At 53.4% G+C, this 24,690-nt stretch overlaps 2 protein-coding genes and 1 non-coding gene across 3 annotated transcripts; 1 reads left to right on the forward strand and 2 right to left on the reverse strand.

Moving 5' to 3' along the window:
• Positions 1-22: 22 nt before the first annotated feature.
• CTSA (cathepsin A) lies at positions 23-6,553 on the forward strand. The gene is made up of 15 exons (XM_068986678.1): positions 23-72; positions 298-491; positions 840-951; positions 1,226-1,276; positions 1,370-1,456; positions 1,687-1,842; positions 2,256-2,347; positions 2,739-2,823; positions 3,621-3,712; positions 3,795-3,873; positions 3,967-4,106; positions 4,723-4,798; positions 5,481-5,570; positions 5,744-5,848; positions 6,093-6,553. Exons 2-15 carry the CDS (start codon positions 298-300, stop codon positions 6,174-6,176), a joined length of 1,443 nt encoding a protein of 480 aa, XP_068842779.1. The 5' UTR covers positions 23-72; the 3' UTR covers positions 6,177-6,553.
• Positions 6,088-16,365, reverse strand: PLTP (phospholipid transfer protein). The gene is made up of 15 exons (XM_068986677.1): positions 16,224-16,365; positions 15,999-16,098; positions 15,341-15,469; positions 14,909-15,064; positions 13,846-13,909; positions 13,676-13,739; positions 12,523-12,614; positions 11,100-11,276; positions 10,968-11,027; positions 9,170-9,334; positions 9,007-9,074; positions 7,592-7,634; positions 7,420-7,483; positions 7,251-7,327; positions 6,088-6,787 (listed from the first exon to the last, which is right to left on the reverse strand). Exons 1-15 carry the CDS (start codon positions 16,363-16,365, stop codon positions 6,695-6,697), a joined length of 1,494 nt encoding a protein of 497 aa, XP_068842778.1. The 3' UTR covers positions 6,088-6,694.
• A 4,106-nt stretch (positions 16,366-20,471) lies between these two features.
• On the reverse strand, positions 20,472-20,544 carry TRNAG-CCC (transfer RNA glycine (anticodon CCC)). Its single transcript has one exon. It is a non-coding gene; the product is annotated as a tRNA-Gly (tRNA).
• Positions 20,545-24,690: the final 4,146 nt, after the last annotated feature.

The raw sequence follows: 24,690 nt of genomic DNA on the forward strand, positions 1-24,690 counted from the left end.
GACTCGGAGTACACATGACTTCCCGTCGCCCGGCCGGCACCTCCAGGAGAGCAAGGACGCGAGGGAGCGGAGGTGAGAGGGATCCCGGGGCTGGAAGCGATCCCGGAGGCTGGAAGCGATCCCGGAGGCTGGAAGCGATCCGGGAGCGCCCCGGGCGGGGCGCGACGGAGGAGGCACGGCGGGTGGGAGCTGGGGCAGGGCAGGGGCTTCCCTGGAGGGTGCGCCGCCAGCTCCCCGCCAGGGGCGACCGAGCACGGAGCGGGAGAGGCCACAGCGGGCACCCGCTTCCTGCCGCAGATGTTCCGAGCCGAGCTGTGGCCGCCAGTCCTCTTCCTGCTGCAGCTGCTGCTGCTGCTCGCCTGCGCGCCCGAGGGCGAAGCGGCCCCCGACCAGGACGAGATCCGCTTCCTGCCCGGGCTAGCCAAGCAGCCTTCTTTCCGCCAGTACTCCGGCTACCTCAAAGGCTCCGGCTCCAAGCGCCTCCACTACTGGTCTGCAGCCCTGTCTCCCAGGACGGGGTTGGGAGGGGGGCACTGCAATGCCCACCGTGGGGGGAGATGATGGTGTGGCGGGTTGTCCTTAAGACCCCTGAGGGATCGGACTTCCCTGGGGGTCCGCTGGTTAAGGCTCCAGTGCTTCCAGCTGCAGGGAACTGGGTTTCCATCCCTGGTTGGGGGACTAAGAACTCGCATGCTCTGCCGTCAAAGTGAGATGAAGAAGAAGAAAAAAAAATCCCTGAGGAAATCCAGGAGTAGAGAAGGCTGGAAGACCAAGCTGCACCCAGTCCCCCGCACCAGCACCCACCCTAGACTGACTCCCCGCCCCGCCCCCCCCCCCAGGTTTGTGGAGTCCCAGAAGGATCCGAAGAGCAGACCCGTGGTTCTGTGGCTCAATGGAGGGCCAGGCTGTAGCTCCCTTGACGGCCTCCTGACAGAGCACGGCCCCTTCCTGGTGAGTGGAGAGCAGTGGGGTCACCCCCTGGTCAGAGGCAGGGAGGGGACAGTTCGCAAAGGAAAAGGCCCGGGAAGAGGGAGAAAAGGACTTTGGTCTTCCAAAAAATGTGTCCGTTTCCTGAGCCTCGGTTTCTTCATCCATGCCCCTGACTTGACAGTTTCATATCTCAGGGGGTTTTGCCTGGTTGTGCAATACCCAGCAGGGTGACCTTACCCCACTGCACCCCCCACCCAGCTGACTCTTGGAATTTAGCCATCTCTTTCCTCCACAGATCCAGCCAGATGGTGTCACCCTGGAGTACAACCCCTACTCCTGGAACCTGGTATCGCTGCCCCTTTGGGTCCTGGGTGGGTGTCTCAGCAGTTGGATGGGAAAGGGAACAGCCCCCCTCAACCCATTTCCACTTCCCCTCTAGATTGCCAACGTGTTATACCTCGAGTCCCCAGCTGGAGTGGGCTTCTCCTACTCCGATGACAAGTCTTATGCCACCAATGACACGGAGGTGAGTCCAGAGTCCACCCTCATGTCCCAGTCTCCCTGGCTGGCGTGACGCAAGGAGAAAGAGAGCCTGGTCTGGGGGCCCATTTGTGGCTCTGTCACCAGCTCTGGGGTGTGGGCTCGGACTAGTCACAGGCTCTTGCACAAACAGGGTAGGTGGGTATCATTATCTCTGAGATTGTTTGTAGCTCAAGCACCACCACTTTCTGATTCCCTCTATCCTGCCATCTCCAGGTCGCCCAGAGCAACTTCGAAGCCCTTAAAGATTTCTTCTGCCTGTTCCCAGAATACAAGGGCAATGAGCTTTTCCTGACTGGCGAAAGCTATGCCGGCATCTACATCCCAACCCTGGCAGTGCTGGTCATGCAGGACCCCAGCATGAACCTTCAGGTGCAGGGAGGCTGCAGGAGGGGAGGGAGGCCTAGACTTGTGGTTAGCAAGGTCAAACAGCTCCGCTCCTCCACCCACGTCTTGGGCAATCCCCTGCGGCAGGTCTCCCCAGGCATGTGGTACCCCACGTCCTACCTCCCCTGCTCTATGAGCAGAATGTCAGCTCCTTCGTCCACCTCTTCCTTCATGACACCCCTTGCCACTCGCTGGCCCCTCTGGGCTGCGTGCCTCCCCTGACCGGAAGCTCACTCATCAAGCTGCCAACTCCATTCTTTACACCGAGTGGCCTCGCCCGCCCAACCACTCCCACAAACTGGGTTTCAGCTTCCAGACTGCTTAAGGTTTGGGTGGAGGTCAAAGGAGGCTCTTCTGGCCCACGTCCAGATGAGCTGAACGCGCTGGGTGTTTCACAGGGGCTGGCGGTGGGCAATGGACTCTCTTCCTATGAGCAGAATGACAACTCCCTGGTCTATTTCGCCTACTACCATGGCCTTCTGGGGAACAGGTATGGGAGAGGACCACTGGGCAATCCCTGTGGCGTGCCGGGTCATAGGGGTCTCAGGTCCGTCCTCCAGGCACATGCTATCTCGGGTCCTGCCCTGGTTTATGAGCAGAAGTTGGGGGGCAGGGGAGGTGGGTGAGGCTGGGGTTTTGGTGTGGAAAGATGAAAGGGTCTTTCATGTAAAGATCAGAATGTAAAGAAATGAAGGAGGGCTGGCAGGATGGCCCCAGGGCAGCTAGGTTTGGGAGCTACATACCACGCCCTCTGATAAATGTCTTTGTCCCCAGGAAACAGGTCCCTTGGGTCCAAGCCCTGACGGGGAAGTTGAGAAGGTGGGGTACTTGCCTTCTCTGGCCCACCATGGGCCTAAGCAGTTATCATTCATCTCTTACAGGCTCTGGTCTTCCCTGCAGACGCACTGTTGCTCTCAAAACAAATGTAACTTCCACGACAACAAAGAGCCAGAATGCCTGGCCAATGTGCGGTTCTGCCCCCGCCCTGCACCACCGCCCGACAGCCCCCATCCTGCCCATCCCCCTTTATTTTATATCCTGCTTGGTGTTGTTTAGTCGGTTGTGTCCTACTATGTGACCCTGTGGACTGTAGCCCACCAGGCTCCTCTGTCCATGGGATTCTCCAGGCAGAAATACTGGGGTGGGGTGCCATTTCCTTCTCCAGGAGATCTTCCCGACTAAGGGATTAACCTGTTTCTCCCGCCTTCAGGCGGGTGCTCTGGAGTGTGGGTGCGGTCCCACGCCACTGCCCGAGGTCTCCCTATGAGGGGAAAGGGCGTCTCCCTCGTCCAGCGTCTGATGTGCCATGGCTGTGCTCAGTGATGGCCACGCAGATTGTTCCTCCTCCGAAAGTCCCTTTCGAGGGAGCTCGTATCATCCGCATTTTCCAGATAAGGAAACTGAGGCCAAGCATGTGGAAGTCACAGTGCTAGTAGAGGCATAAGGATGGGGCCCAGAACCAGCAGATTCCTTCCACTGAGGCTCAGTTTCCCTGGGGGAGGTCGGGGAAGGATAATGGCCAGGCAAGTAGAACAGCAGTAAATCTTGGGCTGCGGGACTTCCCTGGTGCTCCCAACGGTTAAGGCTCCTTACTCCCAAGACAGGGCGTGCGGGTTGGATCCCCGGTCCATCGGGTAACTAAGATCCCATGTGCCGCCTGACAGGGCCAAAGAAAGAAAGAAAAAGTCTTGGGGCGCTGTTGGGGAGGTGGTGGGAGGCCAGGATTCCGTAAAGCATGGCGGCTTGGGGGGGTGTCATTGCAGCTTCAGGAAGTGTCCCACATCGTGGCCAGCTCCGGCCTCAACATCTACAACCTCTATGCTCCATGTGCTGGGGGGGTGCCCAGCCATGTAAGGTAGGCCCTGCCAGGCGTCCCGTGTGCCAACCCCAGCCCCATCTGGGGGCCCAGCACCCATTCCCCCCAACTGCGCTTGCAGGCATGAGAAGGACACTGTCGTGGTTCAGGATCTGGGCAACATCTTCACCCGCCTGCCACTCAAGCGGGCGTGGCATCAGGTGTGCATGGGCCCGGGCTTCCTCCCAGCAGGGACGGGGAGGGACAGCAGGGCAGGGAAGCCAAGATCCTGACCCTCTGTGCCCCCCTCCCAGATGCTGCTGCGTTCCGGGGAGAAGGTGCACCTGGATCCCCCCTGCACCAACACCACGGCCGCCTCCAACTACCTCAACGACCCTCAAGTGCGGAAGGCGCTCCACATTCCCGAGCAGCTGCCCCGCTGGGACATGTGCAAGTGGGTTTCTGTGGGTGCTCGTGGCCCGAGGGTAGCGGACTGTTGGGGCCTGTGGGCCTCAGAAAGGGTTTCTCATTGAGGACACCAGGTGCATTTGGCTCGTGACCATGAATTATTCCAATAGGATGTTCAAGGTCCCTGACCCCCAGATGGACTGATATTCAGCCACTTAACTCTTAAATGGCCACACTGGTTGTTAAAATGTCAGTTGCTTACACTGGTATTTAGTAGACACTCCCATCCCCTGCCCCTCCCTGACTTTAGTACCACCCGCAGCTGTCTCCTGTGACACCTACAAGTAAGAAGGTGACCACAGCAGGGGCCAGTCAGGTCCATTCTGATTGGTCAGCACGAGCCCTTCTGCCTTAACGCCAGTGGCACCCCAGCCACGGTAAAAAAGCGTCCCTGTACATTTCTAAATGGGGGTGATTTGGGGTCTGCTGGATTCCAGCCCCACCTCCCCTCATCTAGGTGAGTCCCAGAGAGGTTACATGCCCAAGGAGGGGCTGGATCCCAGCTGTCTGTCTCTCTTGGGCTGGAGCTTGGGAACAGGAGCAGGGAGGGGATGAGGTCTGATCTGTGGTCTCTTTTTCTTATTGCCCATGTGGTCCTGCAGCTTCCTGGTGAATATCCAGTACCGCCGTCTCTACCAAAGCATGTGTTCCCAGTACCTGAAGCTGCTCTCTGCACAGGTTAGTGGGCAGCAGCCACAGCTGGGTCCATCAACAGCCTGGGACCCTGGAGCAGCGTGGCAAGGTGGGGGCTCCTTTAGGGCGCCGCTCGGGGCAGGGGAAGCTGAAACTCCCCAAAAAGTGAAGTCACTTGCCAAGAGCTGACTTGTGGTCAACAGGGTCAGGATTTTAACCTGGCTCTGTCCCTACCTGATGCTGCTCTGTGGGAAGAGTCTGAAGGGTCTCCATCAATCAAGGAGCCTTTAATGTGAGAAGAGCTAGTCAGATCATGCTACAAGGGGCAAACAGAGGTCCAGGGTGGGAGAGGACCTTGCCCAAGGTCACCTAGAAGATACGGTAGGTTACCTAGGAGATACTGGCTGAGCCAGGGCAGGACCAAGTTATGCAGAGCACAGTGGGTAGAGTATGGGCTCTGGGGTCACTAGCCAGGTGACCCGGGGCAAGTTTCTCACATATCTGAGGCTTTATTTTCCCATCTGTAAAATGGGGTTACTAATGGTATCATAGTAAAATGCTTCATAGGTAAAGCATTCAGTAGGGCTCTCGCCATGTAGGAAGTGGTCAGAAAACACAAGGGTTTCCTTGTTTATGCAGTTTAGCCGGTGGGTAGGGCTTAAACCAGGGGAGGGCTGGGGTCTGGGCTTATTCCAAACCCCTCATTTTCCCACTTGTGCTGCTTCAGAAATACCGGATTCTGCTGTACAACGGCGATGTGGACATGGCCTGCAATTTCATGGGAGACGAGTGGTTTGTGGATTCCCTCAACCAGAAGGTGAGGCAGGGGCCCCAGCCCCAGGGTCAAGTAGGTGCGGAGGAGGGCAGACTGGCTGGGGCAGACAGAGAGAGCAAACCTGGAGGTGTTCCCGGCCCCTGAGGCCTGGCCGGTGGCTGCGAGCAGAGGCAAGGGGGCAGCTGCAGGCCGCTAAGTCTTTCCTGGCGGGGCAGATGGAAGTCCAGCGCCGGCCCTGGTTGGTGGACTACGGGGAGAGCGGGGAGCAGATCGCTGGCTTCGTGAAGGAGTTCTCCCACATCGCCTTCCTTACCATCAAGGTAGGACCTTGATGAGGACCAGGGAGGAGGGAGAGGGTGCAGCAGGACCTGCCTGTCCTTTTCTTCCGACCTTTATGCTGGGTTACCACATGGCCCCTGGAAGGGCAAATTCTGGGCAGGGATGGGATAAAGGGAGGGACCAGAGGAGGAAGGTCATGGGCTAGAGGGATCCCGTAGGATGAAGGAAGCACCCAGCGGCAGGGGTCGTCCAGGGAGGGAAATCTCACAAAACTTTGCCCTTCAGGGCGCTGGACACATGGTCCCCACCGACAAGCCCCAGGCTGCCCTCACCATGTTCTCGCGCTTCCTGAATAAGCAGCCATACTGAGAACCACAGGACCAGCCCCCACTGCCTGATCCAGCTCTTCCCAGCCTCTCCTGCCAGAAGAGAGGGCCCCCTTTATGCAGAATGCCCCTGTGGGGCAGATCCCTGCTTCCAGAACGGCTCCCACCCCCCTCCACTGCCCTGTGCATCCCAGATCTGGCCCCAGCGCCTCACTTGGGGGGAGTTTGCACTTTATAACTCACCAGGGTGGGGCCTAACCCCCTCCCTGCTGAAAGAATGGCTCTCATTGCACTGATAGCATCCCACAATCAAAACAAAGCTCAGAACAGCCCCACGGGGAGAGTGGACGGACTGTAATTGATGGATTGACTGATTATGGAATTAAATTGGGTACAGCTTAAAACCCCGTCTTCTCTGTGGCACTGAGGGTTATAGAGGACACTAGAGGCTGTGATGGGGTAAGGGAGGGGATGAGAGGCGGTGGAGTCCTGAATGCAGCTGCCAGGGTAGGGGCTGAGGGCTCAGACAGCTGCCGTGGAGGGTGGCGGGGCACTGGATGTTCAGGGGTCCCTGGTATCAGCGGGCCGGTTCTTCTCAATCACCTCTCGCAGCCCTTTGGCAAAGTGGAGGTCAGCCCCGATGGTGAGGAAGCCCTGTACAGGAAGGAGCAGAGAAAGGGGTCTCTTTATTCCATTACTGAGAATAGAGTTTAGAGACACAGAAAAGAATCCCTGGCCTCAATCTAGTGGGAGAAGCAGAGCACCAGAGCGGTTCTTATAATTCCCTGTGATGGGTGCTGAAATAAAGGCTGCAGGAAGTCCAGGAGGGCTTCCTGGAGGAGGCAAGCTCTTAGTTAAGACCTGAAAGATTAGTAGGCATTGGGGATGGAATCAGGGAAGAATGTTCCAAGGTGAGGATGCAGCCTGTGCAAAGGGCTGGAGGAATCTGATGTAAGGTTGAGATGAGAAGAAGCCATTGAAAAAAAATTAATTAATTAAAAAAAAAAAAACCAGATGCCGTTGATAAGGGAGAAACAGGGATCAGGTCATGGAGGGCAGAGGAGAGCTGTAGAGGGAGGGGAAGGCTCTGCCTCCTTCCCCAGGCGCCCCTACTCACCGCGTGGTTTGTCACCACCTCACGCACAAAGTCGATTCCCTCGGGGAGTGGGATCTGCACCCCACGCCAGGTCCGCTCTGTGGGCGGGAACAGTCAGCTCAGTCTGAACCCACCCAGCCCCTCCCCTGACCTCTCCCCCGCCCTCCTCACACCCCAACCCCAACCCTACCATTGAGCATGGGCATCACTGCAATCTGCAGCAGGGTCTTCAGAGGGGTCTGCAGTGGTATCAGCTGGGAGCCGGGAGACAGGAAGTCAGGGCAGTGAGGAGGGGGTGGGCTGGCCTTCACTGCCCTCCCCAGACCCCAACCTTGTGCCTGTACCCCCTCTTCCCAACTCACTGCCAGTGACTCCAATGCAGATTGGTTTGAGTAGATTCGGAACCTATGGGAGAGAAGGAAGGGTCCCGTGGGCAGGGGCCCTTCCCCAGGCCACCCAGGCCTGCCTACCTGAAGCCCTTGAGCTTCCGTCTTGGATGTTCCACCCACACACCTTTCCAGGGGGTTCTAGCACTTTCCAGCTGTGCATCCTTGGGTGAGTTGTTTCTCCCTCTTCAGGTCTCCTTTCTCCAAGTTTGCTACCTTTTTGTTTTGTTTTGTTTTGTTTTGAATCTCAAGTCTGCTACTTTTTATTTGTAGAGCACCTCCTATAGCCAGACTTTTGCTGATGGCTTTCTGTGTGTTGGGGCTTCCCTGGGGGCTCAGACGGTAAAGAGTCTGCCTACAATGCGGGAGACCTGAGTTCAATCCCTGGATCGGAACGATCCCCTGGAGAAGGAAATGGCACCCCACTCTAGTATTCATGCCTGGAGAATCCCATGGACCGAGGAGCCTGGTAGGCTACAGTCCATGGGGTTGGACACGACTGAGCAACTTCACTTTCACTTCCGTGTGTTGTTTACTTTTATGTAGCAAAACCGTCAGTGCTTGCTTCCTGCCAGATACCAGGCATGTTAAAAAGCTAAATACTGAAATATTTTTAAATGCCACATGATTTAATCCTCATAACAACCCTAAGGAATAGGCACTATTAAAATTTGCATTCATAGAGGCCCAGAGAGACTGATTTGCATAAGGTCACACAGCTGAGAAATTCCAGAACCTGCCTCTAGAATCTAGGCTCTTGTACAGTGTTCTACACCAGCCACACAGTAGCCACGAGCTACCATGGTTATAGAAATGAGCAAGTGAGGAACTATTTCATTATGATTAAATGTATACAGCCACCAGTGGCTAGCGCCTGCTACACTGAACAACATAGCCTTAGACAGCAGATGCTACTATTTTCTATATTTAATACATGAGGAAAATGAAGCTCAGAAAGATAAAAGGACTTGTTTCAAGATCACAAAACTAAGTTGTGCAAAAATCTATGTTCTTACGCACTTCGCTGTGTGACAGTGGGTGTGTCATTTAACCTTGCCGGGCCAGCTGGATCATCTCTCATCATACCTGCTCTGCCTGCTTCTGGGTGGTTGAGGATGCAGAGAAATTACACTGTAGTGAAACGCTTGATGCATTAACAAGACCGTGGCTCTCAGGTGGCTGATAGCTATGACTGAATTTTGGGCTTCCCTGGTGGCTCAGAGGTTAAAGTGTCTGCCTCCAATGTGGGAGACCTGGGTTCTATCCCTGGGTCGGGAAGATCCCCTGGAAGGAAATGCTCCCCAGTATCGCTGGGCAGGTATGATTATCCTGAAGGCACTGACGCTCAGAGAGGTTACGGGCTCGCCCAAGACCCTCAGACACCTGCCCACCTGCGCAGGTCCAGCTGGGTGCGCAGCGCCTTCCCCCGGAGGGCCATCTTGGCGCTGAGTCGGGCATCCTGGGCGGGAAAGCGGGGAGGGTGGTGTTACTGCCCGAAAGGGGGTAGTGGCCCCCCTCCTTGACCCTCTGCATCCCCTGCTCTGGTGTCCGCACCATGATCATGCTGGACAGCTGGACCTCGGGCTGGTTGGGTGGCACCAGGGCGATGGTGACACTGGCGGTGACAGAGACGGTGGTGCCCGAGGGCTTGATGGTGCAACGAGGAGGCTCCGTGACCCGCAGCTCCAGCTTCAGCGGAGAGTCGATCACTGCCGGGCTCTGGGACACAGCAGGGAGGGCCAGTCAAGTCCTCCCTGAGGAGTCCCTGGGGCGGAGTGGGTAGTTTCACTCTCTGGGAGCACACAGACACAAATAGGAAGACAGCGGTGGCTTCCGGAACCCTCCAGGACTGTGTCCAGCCTCTGCCTTTGCTCAGACAAGGGAATGTCTCATTCTAGGAATGCCTCCTTCCTTCTCTTTCTGTTTTCCCATGTTCTCAATATTCAGGACCCAGCTCCAATCCAGACTCCCCCAGAACAGTCTCTTTGCATTAAATATCCCAGGGAATTCCCTGGTGGTCCAGTGGTTAGGGTCTGCCTCCAAGTAGGAGGCGCAGGTTCGATCTCTGGGTCCGGAAGATCCCCTAGGGAAGGAAATGGCCACCCACTCCGGTATTCTTGCCTGGAGAATCCCATGGACAGAGGAGCCTGGCAGGCTGCAGTCTATGGGATCGCAAAGAGTTGGACACAACTTAGCGACTAAACCACCACCACCAGCCCTGGTTAGGACTCCATACTTTCACTGCCGTGGGCCTGGGTACAATCCCTGCTCAGGGAACTAAGATCCCACAAGCCACATGACTTGACAAAAAAATTAATAAATAACAAAACTCAGCGCCCTGCCATATCTTTTTTCTTGAACCTGCTGAGCTGTTTCTTCTACAAGCAGTGTCGTGACCACCTGCTTGCTTTTCACCAAACACTTCACACGTGTTCGCTCATTTAAACCTCACAGTAACTGTGTGAAGCAGGTATTAACGTATACCCACTTTTGAGATGGGAAAATTGAAGCAGAGGGAGGTTAAGTAACCTGTCCAAGTTGTGTTAGTGAGTTGAAGAACTGGGACTGAGACCCAGGCAATCATGGCAACAGAGTCCACACTCTTGATGCCAGTGATGACAACAAGGATAGCATTCATAGCAGCTGGTGTTGTCATTATAAGTATTAATGCATTCAATCCCCATGACAACTCTGGGAGGCTACACAGTATAGAGAAGTAGGGTAACCTTGAATCACCGAGATTCATACCCAGGTTCAAATCTCAGCTCCATCATTTTATAAGCTAGAACCGAGGACAAGTCCTTTAATGATCACTAAAGATATGGACATGGGTTTGGGTAAACTCTGGGAGCTGGTGATGGACAGGGAGGCCTGGTGTGCTGCAGTCCATGGGGTCGCAAAGAGTCGGACACGACTGAGCGACTGAACCGAACTGAAGTATTTTTAAAAAAATTTTAACTCTCCATTAAACAAGGGAAAAGAAGCAAAAAGGATAATACCCGGGTCTCCCACATTGCAGGCAGATTCTTTACCATCTGAATCCGTAGGGAGCCCCAGGCTGATATTTCAGTTGCTATTAAAGTCCCTACACTGGCCTGCCTTGGGTTCTCAGCCCACCTTCATCCTGGTTTTCCCGAAAGAGATGAAGCAAGAGTAGCAAAGTCTTCCTCGTAGACCTGGGAACCTTCATAGACTCTGGCCAAGTCAGGGGCTGTGGCCACAGGCAGGCCAGGCCTTCTGTCTACTCTGTGGCTGCCGCTGGGGGCCCTGCTCGCCTCACCAGTCCCCTCATGGGTGTACACTTGGTGTGCCCACGCGCCTGACCAGGCTCCCACCTCCCACCCACACTCACCATCAGGACGATGCTCCCAAAGTAGGAGGCCCTCAACACCATATCCAGGTCATGAGGTACCTGCGCAGGGAAATCGGGGGTAAGGCAGAAGCCGCATCACAGGCCCCACCTCACAAACAGATCCCAGCTTACCTTGTCCCCCACCAGCGAGAGCTTCAGGGCTCCTGCCCGGAAGTAGCTCTCCATGGCAGAGTCGAAGAAGAACTCAGAGAAGGCCACGTATACCATCCGCTCTTCCTCCTGCAGCTGGGGCTCCACTGCCCGGTTGGGCAGACTCCAGTTGGCCTCAGTCAGGGGATAGAAGGCCCCCTGGTGTTGGAGGATCAGGGTCAGGGCCAGGCAGACTGGTCCAGCACCCGGATGTCTTGAGGCATATAATTCACTGTCCCCAGACAGCATGGTGGAGGACTGGACCTCATTGTTGACCTTGGGGGGACTCAACAGGTACTTTTCTTAAAAAGCATGGAAGGGAGGGTAGCTGGAGTGCTCCGAGGGCACAGTCCCATCCGACTGAAGGAGCAACACACGAGAGGGTTCACGGGGGAGGTGGCCCTTGAGTGGGCCTTGAAAACTAGACGGTAATAACGATGGCAACTACTGCCTCCACGTACGGAGCACTTCTGTGCCGCTTACCTAGACCAACTCCTTTAATCCACACAACATCCCATGAGATTATCTTTTCTTACTGTATTATTTCCATTTCCATTTCAGGAAACGGGTACAGAAACGTTAAGCCACTGGCTTAATATCACACAGCTAGTAAGTGGCAGAGCGGGAGCTGACCTTCCGGCACTCTAACAGGCCTCTCTGCTCTGAAACTCGGCAACACTCCATTAGGGAAAGCAATGGGCATGGCCACAGACTAGTTGAGTGGCCTTGGACAAGGAACGTGGCCTCCCTGAGCAAGTCTGCGCATCCCTGAAATAATAAAACATTAGGACCTGATTTACAGGGTTATGAGAGGAGGGAATGAGATTGCGTGTGTTAAAGCTGAATGTTCAGTTCCTTCTGGGAGAGATGGGGGAAGACAGTACATGAGCAAAGGCCCTGAGATAGGAAGCGAAGGGCGTCTTTGCGAAAGAGTAGCAGTTTCCCAGGTGGCGTTGGAGTAAAGAACTCGCCTGCAATGCAAGAGACGTAAGAGATGTGGGTTCAGTCCCTGGGTCGGGAAGATCCCCTGGAGGAGGGCATGGCAACCCACTCCAGTATTCTTGCCTGGAGAACTCCACAGACAGAGAAGCCTGGAGGGCTACAGTCCACAGGGTCGCAAAGAGTTGGACACAACTGAAGCGATTTACTACACAAACACACACACACACACACACAGCTGCAAAGGATGAAGCTGGAAAGGTGGGACACACACACACACACACACACAGAGCTGCAAAGGATGAAGCTGGAAAGGTGGGACCAGACCAGAGTAACAAGGCTCGAGTGTCAGACCCAGGAGTTGAGCCTGAGGCCACAGCATCCCCGCCAGTGGAGTGGCCACATCAGAGTGTGCTTTAGGGGAGAAGGAGGGGGTCCGGTTGCACACACCAGCTGGGCAGCTCACCCGGAATCCCATGTCCAGGTTGCTGGTGGAGGCCACGGGATCCTTCAGGAGGGAGTAGTCGATGCCCACGAGCTCGTCCACAGCACTGCGCACTGTGGGGAGGGGCTGGAGTCACGCAAAGCTGTGTGGTGCTGGGCTGGGTGCTTAGGCTCTCTGGGCCTCAGCTGCTTACTCATAGAAGGGGGATTAGAATACTTCCCTCACAGGGTGCTTATGAAGCTCAAATCAGTTTTACTATAAGTGGAAAGCATTTAGTGCCTGGTGCGCAGTGGTCAACAGTGTTAGCTATTATTATTGTGGCTTTTGTTGTTCTCTTGGTTTGTTTTTGGCCGCTTGCTCCAGGAACTGAACCTGGGGCCATGGCAGTGAAAACACTGGGTTCTAACCACTGAGCCACCAGGGACCCCCCACCCCCACCCCCCGATGACGATTATTGTTGTTGTTGTTGTTTGCTGCTACTACTGCTACATAGGTTTCATCAAGTCACTAAATAATATTGCAAGGGAGAGACTTCCCTGGTGGGCCAGTGGCTAAGACTCCATGCTCCCAATGCAGGGGCCCGGGTTTGATCCCTGGTCAGGGAATTAGATCCCACATGCTGCAATTAAGAGTTTGCATGCTGCAACTAAAGATCCTGCATGTCACAATTAAGACCTGGCACAGCCAAATAAATAAATAAAAAGAAATTTAAGAAGTACTCTAAGATGGCAAGGGATTCCCTTCTCTCGATGGTGTGGTTTCCCCTGCCCTCTCCTTCCCATCCTGTGCCCCATGCATGTGACATGATGATCTCATCTCTTAGGGGAAGGGAAGTCATGTTAATTGAGCTCCTATTAAGTGCTAGGAGTTGAATACAAATGAGGCCCCCACAGCAGACACATATTAAGGATTACGACCACCATGCCCTCAGTCAACCCTCACAGCGAGCCCTGAGGAAGTGTTGTCAGCCAAGCAAGGAAACCAAGGAGGGAGAGAGTGAGTACTGACCACACGGAGTCGGTGGCAGGAGGCTACCTTTGAACCCAGGGCTGCTCCATCACAGGGCAGGGAAGGGGCCTCCTCAAATGCTACCTGACAGCTGCCCACCCAGCCTCCTCCCCACCCCCGCGCCAGGGCGAGGCCCAGAGCTCCCCACCCTGTCTGCACAACTCACCAGGCACGGTGTCCAGCAGCGAGTTGAGAAGCACAGTCCCTGCGTGGTAGAGCACGGGGCAGATCTGGGAGGTGGCAGCCCGAGTCAAGGTCTTTGCAAGAGAGGGCACACCCAACCCCCCCTCGTTGTCCTCCAACACGTGCCCCCTCCCCACCTGCCACTGCCCGCACCTGCTGGTTGAGGAGGAAGCGCATCCCTGAGGTGATGAACGTGGAGAGGAATTCATACACCTTCCTGTGAGGAGAGGAGAGGCCAGGCGAGTCCAGACCCTGCCCTCACCCCAACCCAGTTCTGGGAGAAATCACAGTGATCAGAGATGGGGGTGGGTGGGCAGAATACCTCTACTTCAACTTAATTTACCACCTCTTTAGTGGAATTTCCATTAAAGATGTGGGCTCAAATTCCTTCTCCATACTGGTTCTCAAGACCTCTTCTCTCACCCTGTCCCCCACCAATCAAATGGATGGACCCAGAGTTCCTCAAGCCTCTGAGCATCCTCAGCTCCATATCCTTACTCCTGTCTTCCCTTACATCCTCAGTGCTCCCACCCTGTATTTTCCCATCTGGGCACAGATGCTTCCTCTTCCAGGCAGTCCTCCTAGATTATTCTTCTCTGAACTCCTCCTCCTCCTCCCAGAGTACTTTCTTGGTCCCTCTCTCAAGGCCCCAACAACAAATGTTTCATCCCTCCAGCCAGGCTCTGTGTCCTTTCTGAATCCTGGAGGCCTGGCCTACACTTCGTTTGTTGAATGAATAAAAAAAAAACTGTGTATCAACACCAGATAATAAATCCACCATTTTCTCTCCCCCACCTTCTTTCAGAACCAGCACAAATTCCCCTTCTCAGCCCCAATCTTGGAACTATGTTATTATTTTTGTTATTAGTGGTTAAGAGCTACCGATTATTGAGAGCCCAGTACATGCCCACTGTATACACTAGGTCCTCACAGTGGTTCTTACCTAAGTGGTGAGCCCATATTATATGTGAGGTACTGTTATAAATGTTTTTCCATAAATTAAGATGAACAGTCCTCACATCTCATAGAATAGGTCCTATTACCATCCCCATCTTTGAGAGCTTCAGCAACTTGCTCAAGTTCATAGCCAGGAAGTGGTGGGGCTGCGATCTGCACCCAGCTGATCTAATTCCCAAGCCGGTGCATTGTGCATTGCACTAGGCAAATGGGCTGTGGGGCTGAAACGGGGGACGCTAGGATTGGGGACAGGGCTTACTTGAAGGTTCCCCCAAAGGCTGCATGCATTCTGGAGACAGAGGCCTGGCAGGAGACGTTGGACACTTTGATCCGGCCAGCGGGATCCCGGGAGAGCTGCAGAGCAGTGTGGATGGATACACCCTCGGCAGAGGCGTTGATATAGCCCCCATCGTAGCTGTGGCAGGGGTGGGAGTGTTAATGGTCACTCCACCTTGGAGCTTAACCAAGTCTTTACTGTCCTCCTCCTCAACCCCCACCACCACCGTGACCCCTCTTAATAAGGCTTATGTGCTTCTGCACAGTCCACCCGGCTGTGAAACGGGTGTGACGGCCCCTTTTGTACAGATGGAGAAACTGAGGCTCAGAAAGGCTAAGGGATTGCCCACAGCTCCACAGTTCCCCCAGGCTTCCCAATCCACTCTCCACTCCCCCAGGGGTGCCAGGTGCTCACAAGAACCAGTAGAGGAGCTGTCTCCGGAAGCGCAGCCCCCAGGAGGCATTGTTGATTTGTAGCACCAGCTCCTGGTCTGGCTGGAAATGGAGCTCAGAGAATGTCAGCTGCAGCTCTGTGACCTTCACCCTGTGTAGGAGGCCTCAGGGTCAGATTCAGGACCAAGAAAAGGGCATCCCACCCAACTGTAGGAAATTCATTTGCTCCTCTTCCGGTCCAGGTTTGGGGAAGCTGGGGTGAGTGGAATGAATTCTCCCATTGCCCGTCACGTGCCCAACCTGACCTGGGCGGCTAAAGACCACGGGCCTTTATCTCCTGTCCCTCGGACCTCTCCTATTAGCTCCACCCGGGTACCCTACACCCGACTCTCTTCCTTGGCCAAGTTTCTTGACTCCGCCTCTAGGACCAGCCTCAATTCCACAGGATCGGCTTTGCTTTTCTTGGTCCCGCCTACTTCTAGGCCACGCCTATCGGCTTGGTCCCGCCTCGGTAGCGGGCCAGGCCTTTATCTTTTCCGGCCTCATCCTGTTTTTTAAGTCCAGCCTCGGGGATCAGGCCACGCCCCCAATCCACTCAGCCCTCCCTTCTCCCGAGACTCCGTAGGTATTTCCTAAGCCTCCGCCCCTGCTCAGGCCCCGCCCCCTTGACCCCGACTTACTCAGAGATGTTGTAGAAGAAGTGGCCCTCACTGCCCCGCAGATCCGGGATGGTCACGGTCTCCAGCTCTTGTTCCAGAAAGCGCAGCCCCTCCTGCTTCACTGAAGCCGCAGTGAGGTCCTTAGTTCCTGCGCGCGCGCGCGCGCACACACACACACACACACACACACACCTCACCTCACCTCCTCACTACCCGCCCCCACCCCACAGCACCCCCGCGCCTTACCCAGCTCCAGTGCCTTGGAGGTGATGCGAATCTTGCAGCCGGGGAGCTCGGCGTGAGCGCCAGCCAGCAGCGCTAGGATCAGGGCCTCGAAGAGGGCCATGGCGAGCGGGCCTGGGGATGGGGTGGGGATCGCAGGAGTCATCCAGGCCGCTAAAACCCACTCCTCGGATGGCCAACCAGAGGAGGGGGATGACCCGGCTAGTTAAGCTCGAGATCGCTCTTCGGGGAACTTGCAACCAGTAACATTGCCTCCATTTGACAGATGCGGAAACTGAGGCTTAGGCGACGTGCTCCCTTACGCTTGGAGGATTTGGGGCACCGGAGGAGAGCAAGGGCACCTTCTCTGTTCCCTCGTGCAACCGCCGCGTGACGAGTCTGGACCTCCCGGGGATCAAGCCCCCCAGCCCCCACAGCAACCTCCCCTTTTCCTCGGCGGAGGGCGGGTGCGCACGTTACCGTGGGAACGGCTGCACGCGCATTCCTGGGGGGTGGCTTGCGGTTTCCTAGGCCGCGAGTCTGAGGAGCCGAGGGAGCAGGCGGCCGACCCGACCTCCGGCTGCCGGGGCTCCCGGCTCCTCCAGGTCCTAAATCCCTGTCGTTGGGATTCTGCCTGATGCCCCCCAACCCAATCTCAGCGCTCTCCTTCAGAGGCCCTTTTCCCCAGCCCGGGTTCAGTAGATCAGGGGGCTGGGCGAGAGTCTGAGGGCAGATAGGGGCGCGCCCCCAACTCACTCGCGGGGGAGCTGGTGGTCGGCGCGGTCACGTGGGGCGGCGGGCAGCTCAGGGGATCCAGGCGGCGGGGTCTGGCGGGCAGCGCTGGTCCAGCCGCCTTTATAAAGCCGAGCCTCCCCGAGCCCCCCTCCTCTCTCCCACTCTCCCCTCCTCCCTCGGAGATTGGGAGGGGATGGGGCGGGTCGCTGGCAACCGGGAGGGTGGAGAGGGCTGTAAGGAGCCCAGTGACAAGCCTGGCCTTGTCAAGACAAGTGGGGGACCCAAGCGGGGCAAGAGGGAGGGAAGTGCAGAAGTCAGCCCGCCCAATGCCAGCAGTCCCTGCTTGGCTGGGACCTTGATTCAGTTTCCCCCTACCCATCTCTTTCTGTGTGATCCTAGGCAAGTCCCTTCCCTTGGGTGCCTGAGCCTCAATGTCCTCATCCAGTAAAATGTGTGTGATAATAGGAACCACCCCTTGGGCCCCAGCAAGCCTCAAAGTCAATGCCCAAGGCGTGTACTTCCCTTTCCTTCCACTGAGCATCATCTCAAGACCTCTCCTTGCCAGGCTTCACTGTGGGAAGCCCCCACCGCCACCGCACCCCCAACTGTCTCTGTGTCAGTAACCTGCAGATCTTCAGGGCCCAGAGACCTCTCCAACTGGGGTTCAAGCAAACACTGCCAATCCAGGAGGACACACACAAGCTGCTGGAATCACCCTCAGGGGGGCTGGCATTTCCCCAAGGGCTGTGGGCTTCTGGTGAGCCTCTGAAGCTAGGTTCTCTGCAAGTGCACTGCCTACAGATGGCCCCAGCTCCCAGGACAGGCTCAGGGCGTGCAACCTTTTTGTTATCAAATGTGTGAAAGCAGGAAAGAGAAATAATGATGGTTCAAGTCCATTGAACATGTGTTTAAGCACAAAACACTACTCCAGACATGATGACCAACTCCTCCTAATTTCCCCAGAACTTTCCCAGATTTTGAAACTCCAAGTCTCTCTGCCTGGGACCCCCCGCCCCCAACACCACACACACACACACACACACACACACACAGTCCCAGGGAAAGCAGAATGGTCAGTCACCCTGGATCTAGATTAACTTGTTTAATCTTCTAACAACCTGTGAGGTTGGCATTATTATGAACCCTCTTTAGCAGGAAACTAGAGGGAAAGACAATCCTTGGCTGCTCTGGGAGCCCACAAATCGTTCATGGCCAGGTGGGAGGTCAGAGGCAGATACCTACAGCCCAGTAATTGTGTCCAGACCCTATGTCTAACAAGAGTCTAGGCTTGCAGCAACATGCATGGCCGTAGAGAGTGTCATACTGAGTGAAGTGAGTCAGACAGAGAAGGAGAAGTATCGTATGACAGCCCTTATATGAGCAATCTAAAAAGAAATGATAACACGGGGACTTCCTGCGACTCTGCGCTCCCAAAGCAGGGGGCCTGGGTTCGATCCCTGATCAGGAAACTAGATCCCATATGCCACAATTAAGAGTTTGGGGGAAAAAAAAAGAGTTTGCATGCCAAGACCAAACCAAAGAACCCACAGGCCAAAACTAAGAGCCAATGCAGCCAGATAAATACATATTTTAAAAAATAAAAAGGAATGATACAAATAAACTTACATACAAAACAGAAACAGACTCACACTTCAAAAACGAGATTATGGTTGCCGGGGTAAGAAAGGTTGGGAGAATTAGGGAGTTTGGGATGGACATGTACACACTGTTATATTTAAATGGATGAAACAACAAGGACCTACTGCATAGCAAGCGGAACTCTGCTCAATGCTCTGTGGCAGCCTGGATGGGAGGGGAGTTTGGGGGAGAAAGGACACATGAATATGTATGGCTGAGTCCCTTCTCTGTTCATCTGAAACTATGATCACATCGTTTGTTAATCAGCTATACCCCAATACAAAATAAAAGGTTTTTTTAAAAAACTCCTAGGCTATCAATTCTTAGGTGTATGACCTTGGACCCTTTACTTTAGCAACTCTCAGCCTCAGTTTCTAAAATGAAGACAATTAGATTATTGCAAGAATAAATTGAATAGGCATAGTACATGTGCTGGGCTTGATACATGACACACCATTAATGCCAAATAAATGCTAGCTATTGTGATTAGGGTCACAGATTACAAACAAACAAGGCGGGAGGGGTGTAGGAGGGGAACAGAGAAAGTGCTAAGGCTATCCAGAGGAGGAAGTGCCTGAAAGCCTTTAAACTCTAGTAACCCTGGCTCTTCCCGGAGTCTGGCTGGAAAGAAAAACCTGAGGGATGTTAGTTTTTCTTTCCTCACAATTTCTTAATTGGAATGCAAATGTCTTTTGTATCACTGTTATCTTTTACAGGGTCGAGCATACCTGCTAAGTCACTTCAGTCGTGTCCGACTCTCTGCGACCCCAGGGATTATAGCCCACTAGGCTCCTCTGTCCATGGGGATTCTCCAGGCAAGAACACTGGAGTGGGTTTGCCATGCCCTCCTCCAGGGGTTCTTCCTGACCCAGGGATTGAACCCGTGTCTCTTACGTTTCCTGCATTGGCAGGTGGGTTCTTTACCCCTGGCACCACCTGGGAAGCCCCTTACAGGGTCTTACCCCTATAAATTCACTGTCCCCAGAGAACCCCAGTGAACTTTACACTTTTAAAATTATTTATTTATGTATTGTTTTTGGCCGTGCTAGGTCTTCATTGCTGCTCCCGAGCTTCTCATTGCGATGGCTTCTCTTGTAGAGTACGGGCTCTAGAGTACGTGGGTTTCAATAGTTGCAGAGTGTGGGTTCAGGAATTGTGGCCCAGCAGCATGTGGAATCTTCCCAGATCAGGGATCAAATCCATGTCCCCTGCCTTGGCAGGTGGATTATTAACCACTGGACCACCAGAGAAGTCCCCAGCCCCAGTGAACTTTAAATATAGCAGTGTGACCCTGGGCCAGTGGTTTAATCTCTCTGGGCCTTTGTTTCCTCATCTATAAAATGAGGACAAAGCACCTCCTTCTTAAGGTTGCTTGTGAGGATTAAATGAGTTAATGTCTAAAAAGGACTTAATAAGCACCTGGCATTTAGTAAGGGCTCAAAAACTAGCTACAATTATTACCATCATTAGCCATCAACAATTACTAGTGTTATTAGCCTCCAGTCAGTGACTTTCCACCATTCTTGAACTGCCTCCATGCCCAGATATCTAGACACCTGAACGGGCCTTTCCCTGTCTCCTTTCCCACCTCCCTCACCCTTTTCCTTCTGCTCCAGCTACACTGATTTCTTTTTTTGGTGCCTTGAACATGCAAATGAAATTCTTCTTTGCTCAGGTCCTTTGCCGTTGCTGTTCCCTCTGCCTCAAAGGCTTTTCCCTCTGATCTTCCCATGGTCTGGCCCCTTGTCCTTTTGGTCTCAGCTTAAATGACCCTTCTTCAGAGACGCCTTCCCTGACTACTTAGCAGTTAACTCTCAATTGCAATAGCCTTTTTTTTTTTTCTTTTTACCCTTTTTTTAGTTGCAGCATATGAACTCAGTTGTGGCATGTGGGATCCAGTTCCCTGACCAGGGATCAAACCTGGGGTCCCTGCATTGGGAGCACAGAGTCCTAGCCACTGGACCACCAGGGAAGTCCCTGGTTTCTTTCTTTATAGATCTTATTCTAAATTAATATTGGTTCGTTGTCTGTCTCTGTGAGAGCTGGGATCTTCTTCACCCAGCGCTAGAACAGCGCCTGGTACAGATTAGGTTGTTGTTTAGTCGCTAAGTCGTGTCCAACTCTTTTCGACCCCATAGATTGTAGCCTGCCAGGCTCCCCTGTCCATGAGATTTTCCAGGCAAGAATACTGGAGTGAGTTGACATTTCCTTCTTCAGGGGATCTTCCCGACCCAGGGATCAAACCCGCGTCTCCTGCATTGGCAGGCAGATTTTTTTTTTTTTTTACCACTGAGCCACCTGGGAAGCCCACAGATTGGGTGCTGAGTATGTATTTGCTGAGTTTGGGACTGGTTTGGGAGCGCTTGAGTATCCCTGGGGAGCAGGCGATACCTGTGCTGCCCCTTGTGAGTCACAGTTTAACTGACTCTAAACACAGCCTCGACCTGGGCTGGGGGGCATGAAGGTCACCTCTGACCTTGATTCCAGGGACTTGCCTACTCAGCCTGATCCCCTCTGTCACCCTTTGTCCCACAACTTGTGCCCCCAACCCTCTCACAGCAGAATGAAGTTGGCAAACATCCAGCCCAAATGGAGTTCTTTTTACTTTTTTTTTTTTTTAATTTATTTATTTGGCTACACTGTGCCTTAGTTGAAGCATGCAGGAGCTAGTTCCCTGACCAGGGATCAAACCCCGGGGGCCCCTGCCCTGGGAGCATGGAGTCTTAGCCATTAGGTCACCAGGGAAGTTCCCCACTCGGAGTTTTGGCAGCCTTCCCGAGTCCTCCCCACTTGGCTTGAGAAATGGAGTGATCAGAATCCCCAATCCCTTTCTACTTTCACTTCTATCTTTGAAATGATAAGAAAAGCCTTCCCAGCATTCAAAGTGACAGGAAAGAAATGGTTTCCCAGACTTTATTTTACCCCCAGCACACTGATAATGCAAAACACCAGTGCTTTGGATCCAGGCCAACCTGGTTCAGATCCTGCTTCTGCCACTTTCTAAAGCAGAGGTCAGCAAGGCTTTCCTGTAAAGGGCCAGACAGTACATATTTCAGGCTTTGTAGATCCTTTAATCTCTGTCATAGCTCCACTCTGCTACTGTAGCATAAGAGGAGCCATACACAGTCCTTTAAGGAAGAGGCTGCTTGTTGGACTGAGCCCACGGGCTGTAGTTTGCCTACTCCTGTTCTAGAGTAAAAATTAAAAAGTAAATCTCTTGGGACTTTCCTGGCAGTCCAGTGGTTGAGGCTTTGCCTTCCAATAAAGGGGTTGTGGGTTTAATTCCCTCTCTCATCATCCACCTCTCTCTCATGAACCCTGTAGGCTCTGTGCCCCCCTGCTGCTCGGTGAGGCTGTGCTTGGGGAGCTAAGATCTCACATCCCTCATGGCCATAAAAACCCCAAACATGAAACAGAAGCCATATTGCAACAAATTTAATAGACATGGTTCATATTTTTTAAAATTTTTAAAGAAAAAAAATTAAGCTTTTCTCGATCCTCAGTTTCCACATCTGTAAAATGGGGGTGATTTAGTACCTGCCTCCCCCTGCCAGATGGCAGTGACATTTTAATATCATAAAGTATATCAAGTGCTAAATCTAGCACTTGGCCTACAGAAGGGCTGAATAAATGTCTCTAGTTATTAGTATTAAGCAGTTGTTTAACAAACAAAAAGTGCTTGGCAAATAGGAACTCACTTGAACCTCAAAACATCCTACAAAAGAGCTATCAGCATACCCCCTTAACAGATGTGGAAACAGAGGTCTAGAGAAGGGAAGTAATTAGCTCGAGTCAGTCTGGCTCCAGAGCCCACGCTCTTCACTCCTTTGGCCTGTCATCTTTCTTTCTTTTTTAAAATGTTTATTTATTTGGCTGCTCTGGGTCGTAGGTGTGGCATGCAGGCTCTTTGATTTCAGCACGCGATCTCCTAGCTGTGGCATGTAGGATCTAGCTCCCTGACCAGGGATCAGACCCCGGGCCCCCTGCCTTGGGAGAGTGCCATCCTAGCTCCTGGACCACCAGGGAAGCCCCTGTCCTCTTTCTTTTGAATGATCCCCTTTAATCCTCACAGCCACCCCTCGAATTAGCCAGTGTCCCTGTTTAGCAGACTGAGATACTGAGGTACAGCAGGAGGAAGTAACTGGTCTTAGTCAATAAACACAGGCTCCACTGACCACAGGACACCAAGTTGGATTTCTGCCCAAGAAGTCAACAGAAGGGGAGCTGGGCTCCCCCCTCCCTCTCCCTGTCTCCAGCTGTGTTGTCTTTGGATACTTGCGTGGCTTGGAGAAGCTGCGTGCGGTCAGCCCATCTCTCCTCATGACCTTTCCCCTACCCCGCAACGCCCACCCAAGCAATCATCCGCCTCTCTCTCATGAACCCTGTAGGCTCTGTGCCCCCCGCTGCTCGGTGAGGCTGTGCCTGGGACTGTGTGAGGGGGGCCAGTTGGAATGAGGGAGGGGTGTGTGGTGGGCGGTGGGGAGGGGGCACAGATGTCACATCAGGAAACCCTGATTACATCTCTCCAAACCACCTGTTTCCAGAATGTAGCTGGGCAGAACTGCCCCCATGGGGGCCAGACATTTCCCAAATGGACAGAGAGACAGGACGGACCAGGGCTTTAAGGGTTCAGCCAGGGTGGAGCTGTTGACTGCTTCTGTGGCTTCTAAAGTTGGAAGACTTAGTCTTTCAATTTCTCCTTTTCTGTCCCATTTCCTCCTTTTTTCGGGTTAGGGAGCCGGCCACGTGGTCCTCGAAGGCCCTTCCAGGTTTGAAATTTGAGGATTCTAAGGCTTCTTGTGGAGTGCTGTAGCCCTGGCTCCTGGGTCCTCTGCAGGAAGACCAGCATTTGATCTCTGGTCAGGGAACTAAGATCCTGCAAGCTGTGCGGTCCAGCCAAAATATATATAAGCATCATCCATGCCCTCACTTTTCTCCCGGTACCTCTCCAGCTCAGCTCCGACGTTGGCCTCAGGCAGCTTATTCATTCCCTCTGATTTCTTCTTTGTTTTCTTCATGCTCTACCCTCCTTTCCAGGTTCTATGCCTCTTACAGCCTGTGAACTGACTGACTCACGGGGCCTCTCTCTGATGGCCCTCTAAGCCTCCTGCCCTTGCTTGTGCTAGTCACCTAGCATGGGCTTTCTAGCCGCTACGTGATTTGAGGACAGGGTGTAGGGTTTGCAGCAGTGCTATTTAGATGCTTGGAGTTCATAAGCCAGTAATAAAATTTCAAAGTACCTGAAATTCAGTTCAGTTCAGTTGCTCAGTCTTGTCCGACTCTTTGCAACCCCATGGACTGCAGCACGCCAGGCTTCCCTGTCCATCACCAACTCCCGAACTTGCTCAAACTCATGTCCATCAAGTTGTTGATGGCTTCCAACCATCTCATCTTCTGTCGTCCCCTTCTCCTCCTGCCTTCAAGGTGGCCAAATTATTTCACTTTCAGCTTCAGCATCAGTCCTTCCAATGAATATTCACTGTTGATTTCCTTAAGGATGGATTGGTTGGATCTCCTTGCAGTCCAAGGGACTCTGAAGAGTCTTCTCCAACACCACAGTTCAAAAGCATCAATTCTTTGGCACTCAGCTTTCTTTATAGTTCAACTTTCATATCCATACATGACTACTGGAAAAACCATAGCTTTGACTAGATGTACCTGTGTTGGCAAAGTAATGTCTCTGCTTTTCAATATGCTATCTAGGTTGGTCACAGGTTTTCTTCCAAGGAGCAAGCATCTTTGAATTTCATGGCTGCAGTCACCATCTGCAGTGATTTTGGAGACCCCCAAAATAAAGTCTGTCACTGTTTCCATTGTTTCCCCATCTATTTGCCATGAAGTGATGGGATGAGATACCATGATCTTAGTTTTCTGAATGCTGAGTTTTAAGCCTACTTTTTCACTCTCTTCTTTCACTTTCATCAAGAGGCTCTTTAGTTCCTCTTCACTTTCTGCCATAAGGGTGGTGTCATCTGCACATCTGAGGTTATTGATATTTCTCCCAGCAATCTTGTTTCCAGCTTGTGCTTCATCCAGCCCAGTGTCTCTCATGATGTGCTCTGCATATAAGTTAAATAAACAGGGTGACAATACACAGCCTTGACATACTCCTTTCCCA

The sequence above is a fragment of the Capricornis sumatraensis genome, chromosome 15 (genome assembly GCF_032405125.1).
Source record: "Capricornis sumatraensis isolate serow.1 chromosome 15, serow.2, whole genome shotgun sequence".
NCBI classification, from domain to species: Eukaryota; Metazoa; Chordata; class Mammalia; order Artiodactyla; family Bovidae; genus Capricornis; species Capricornis sumatraensis.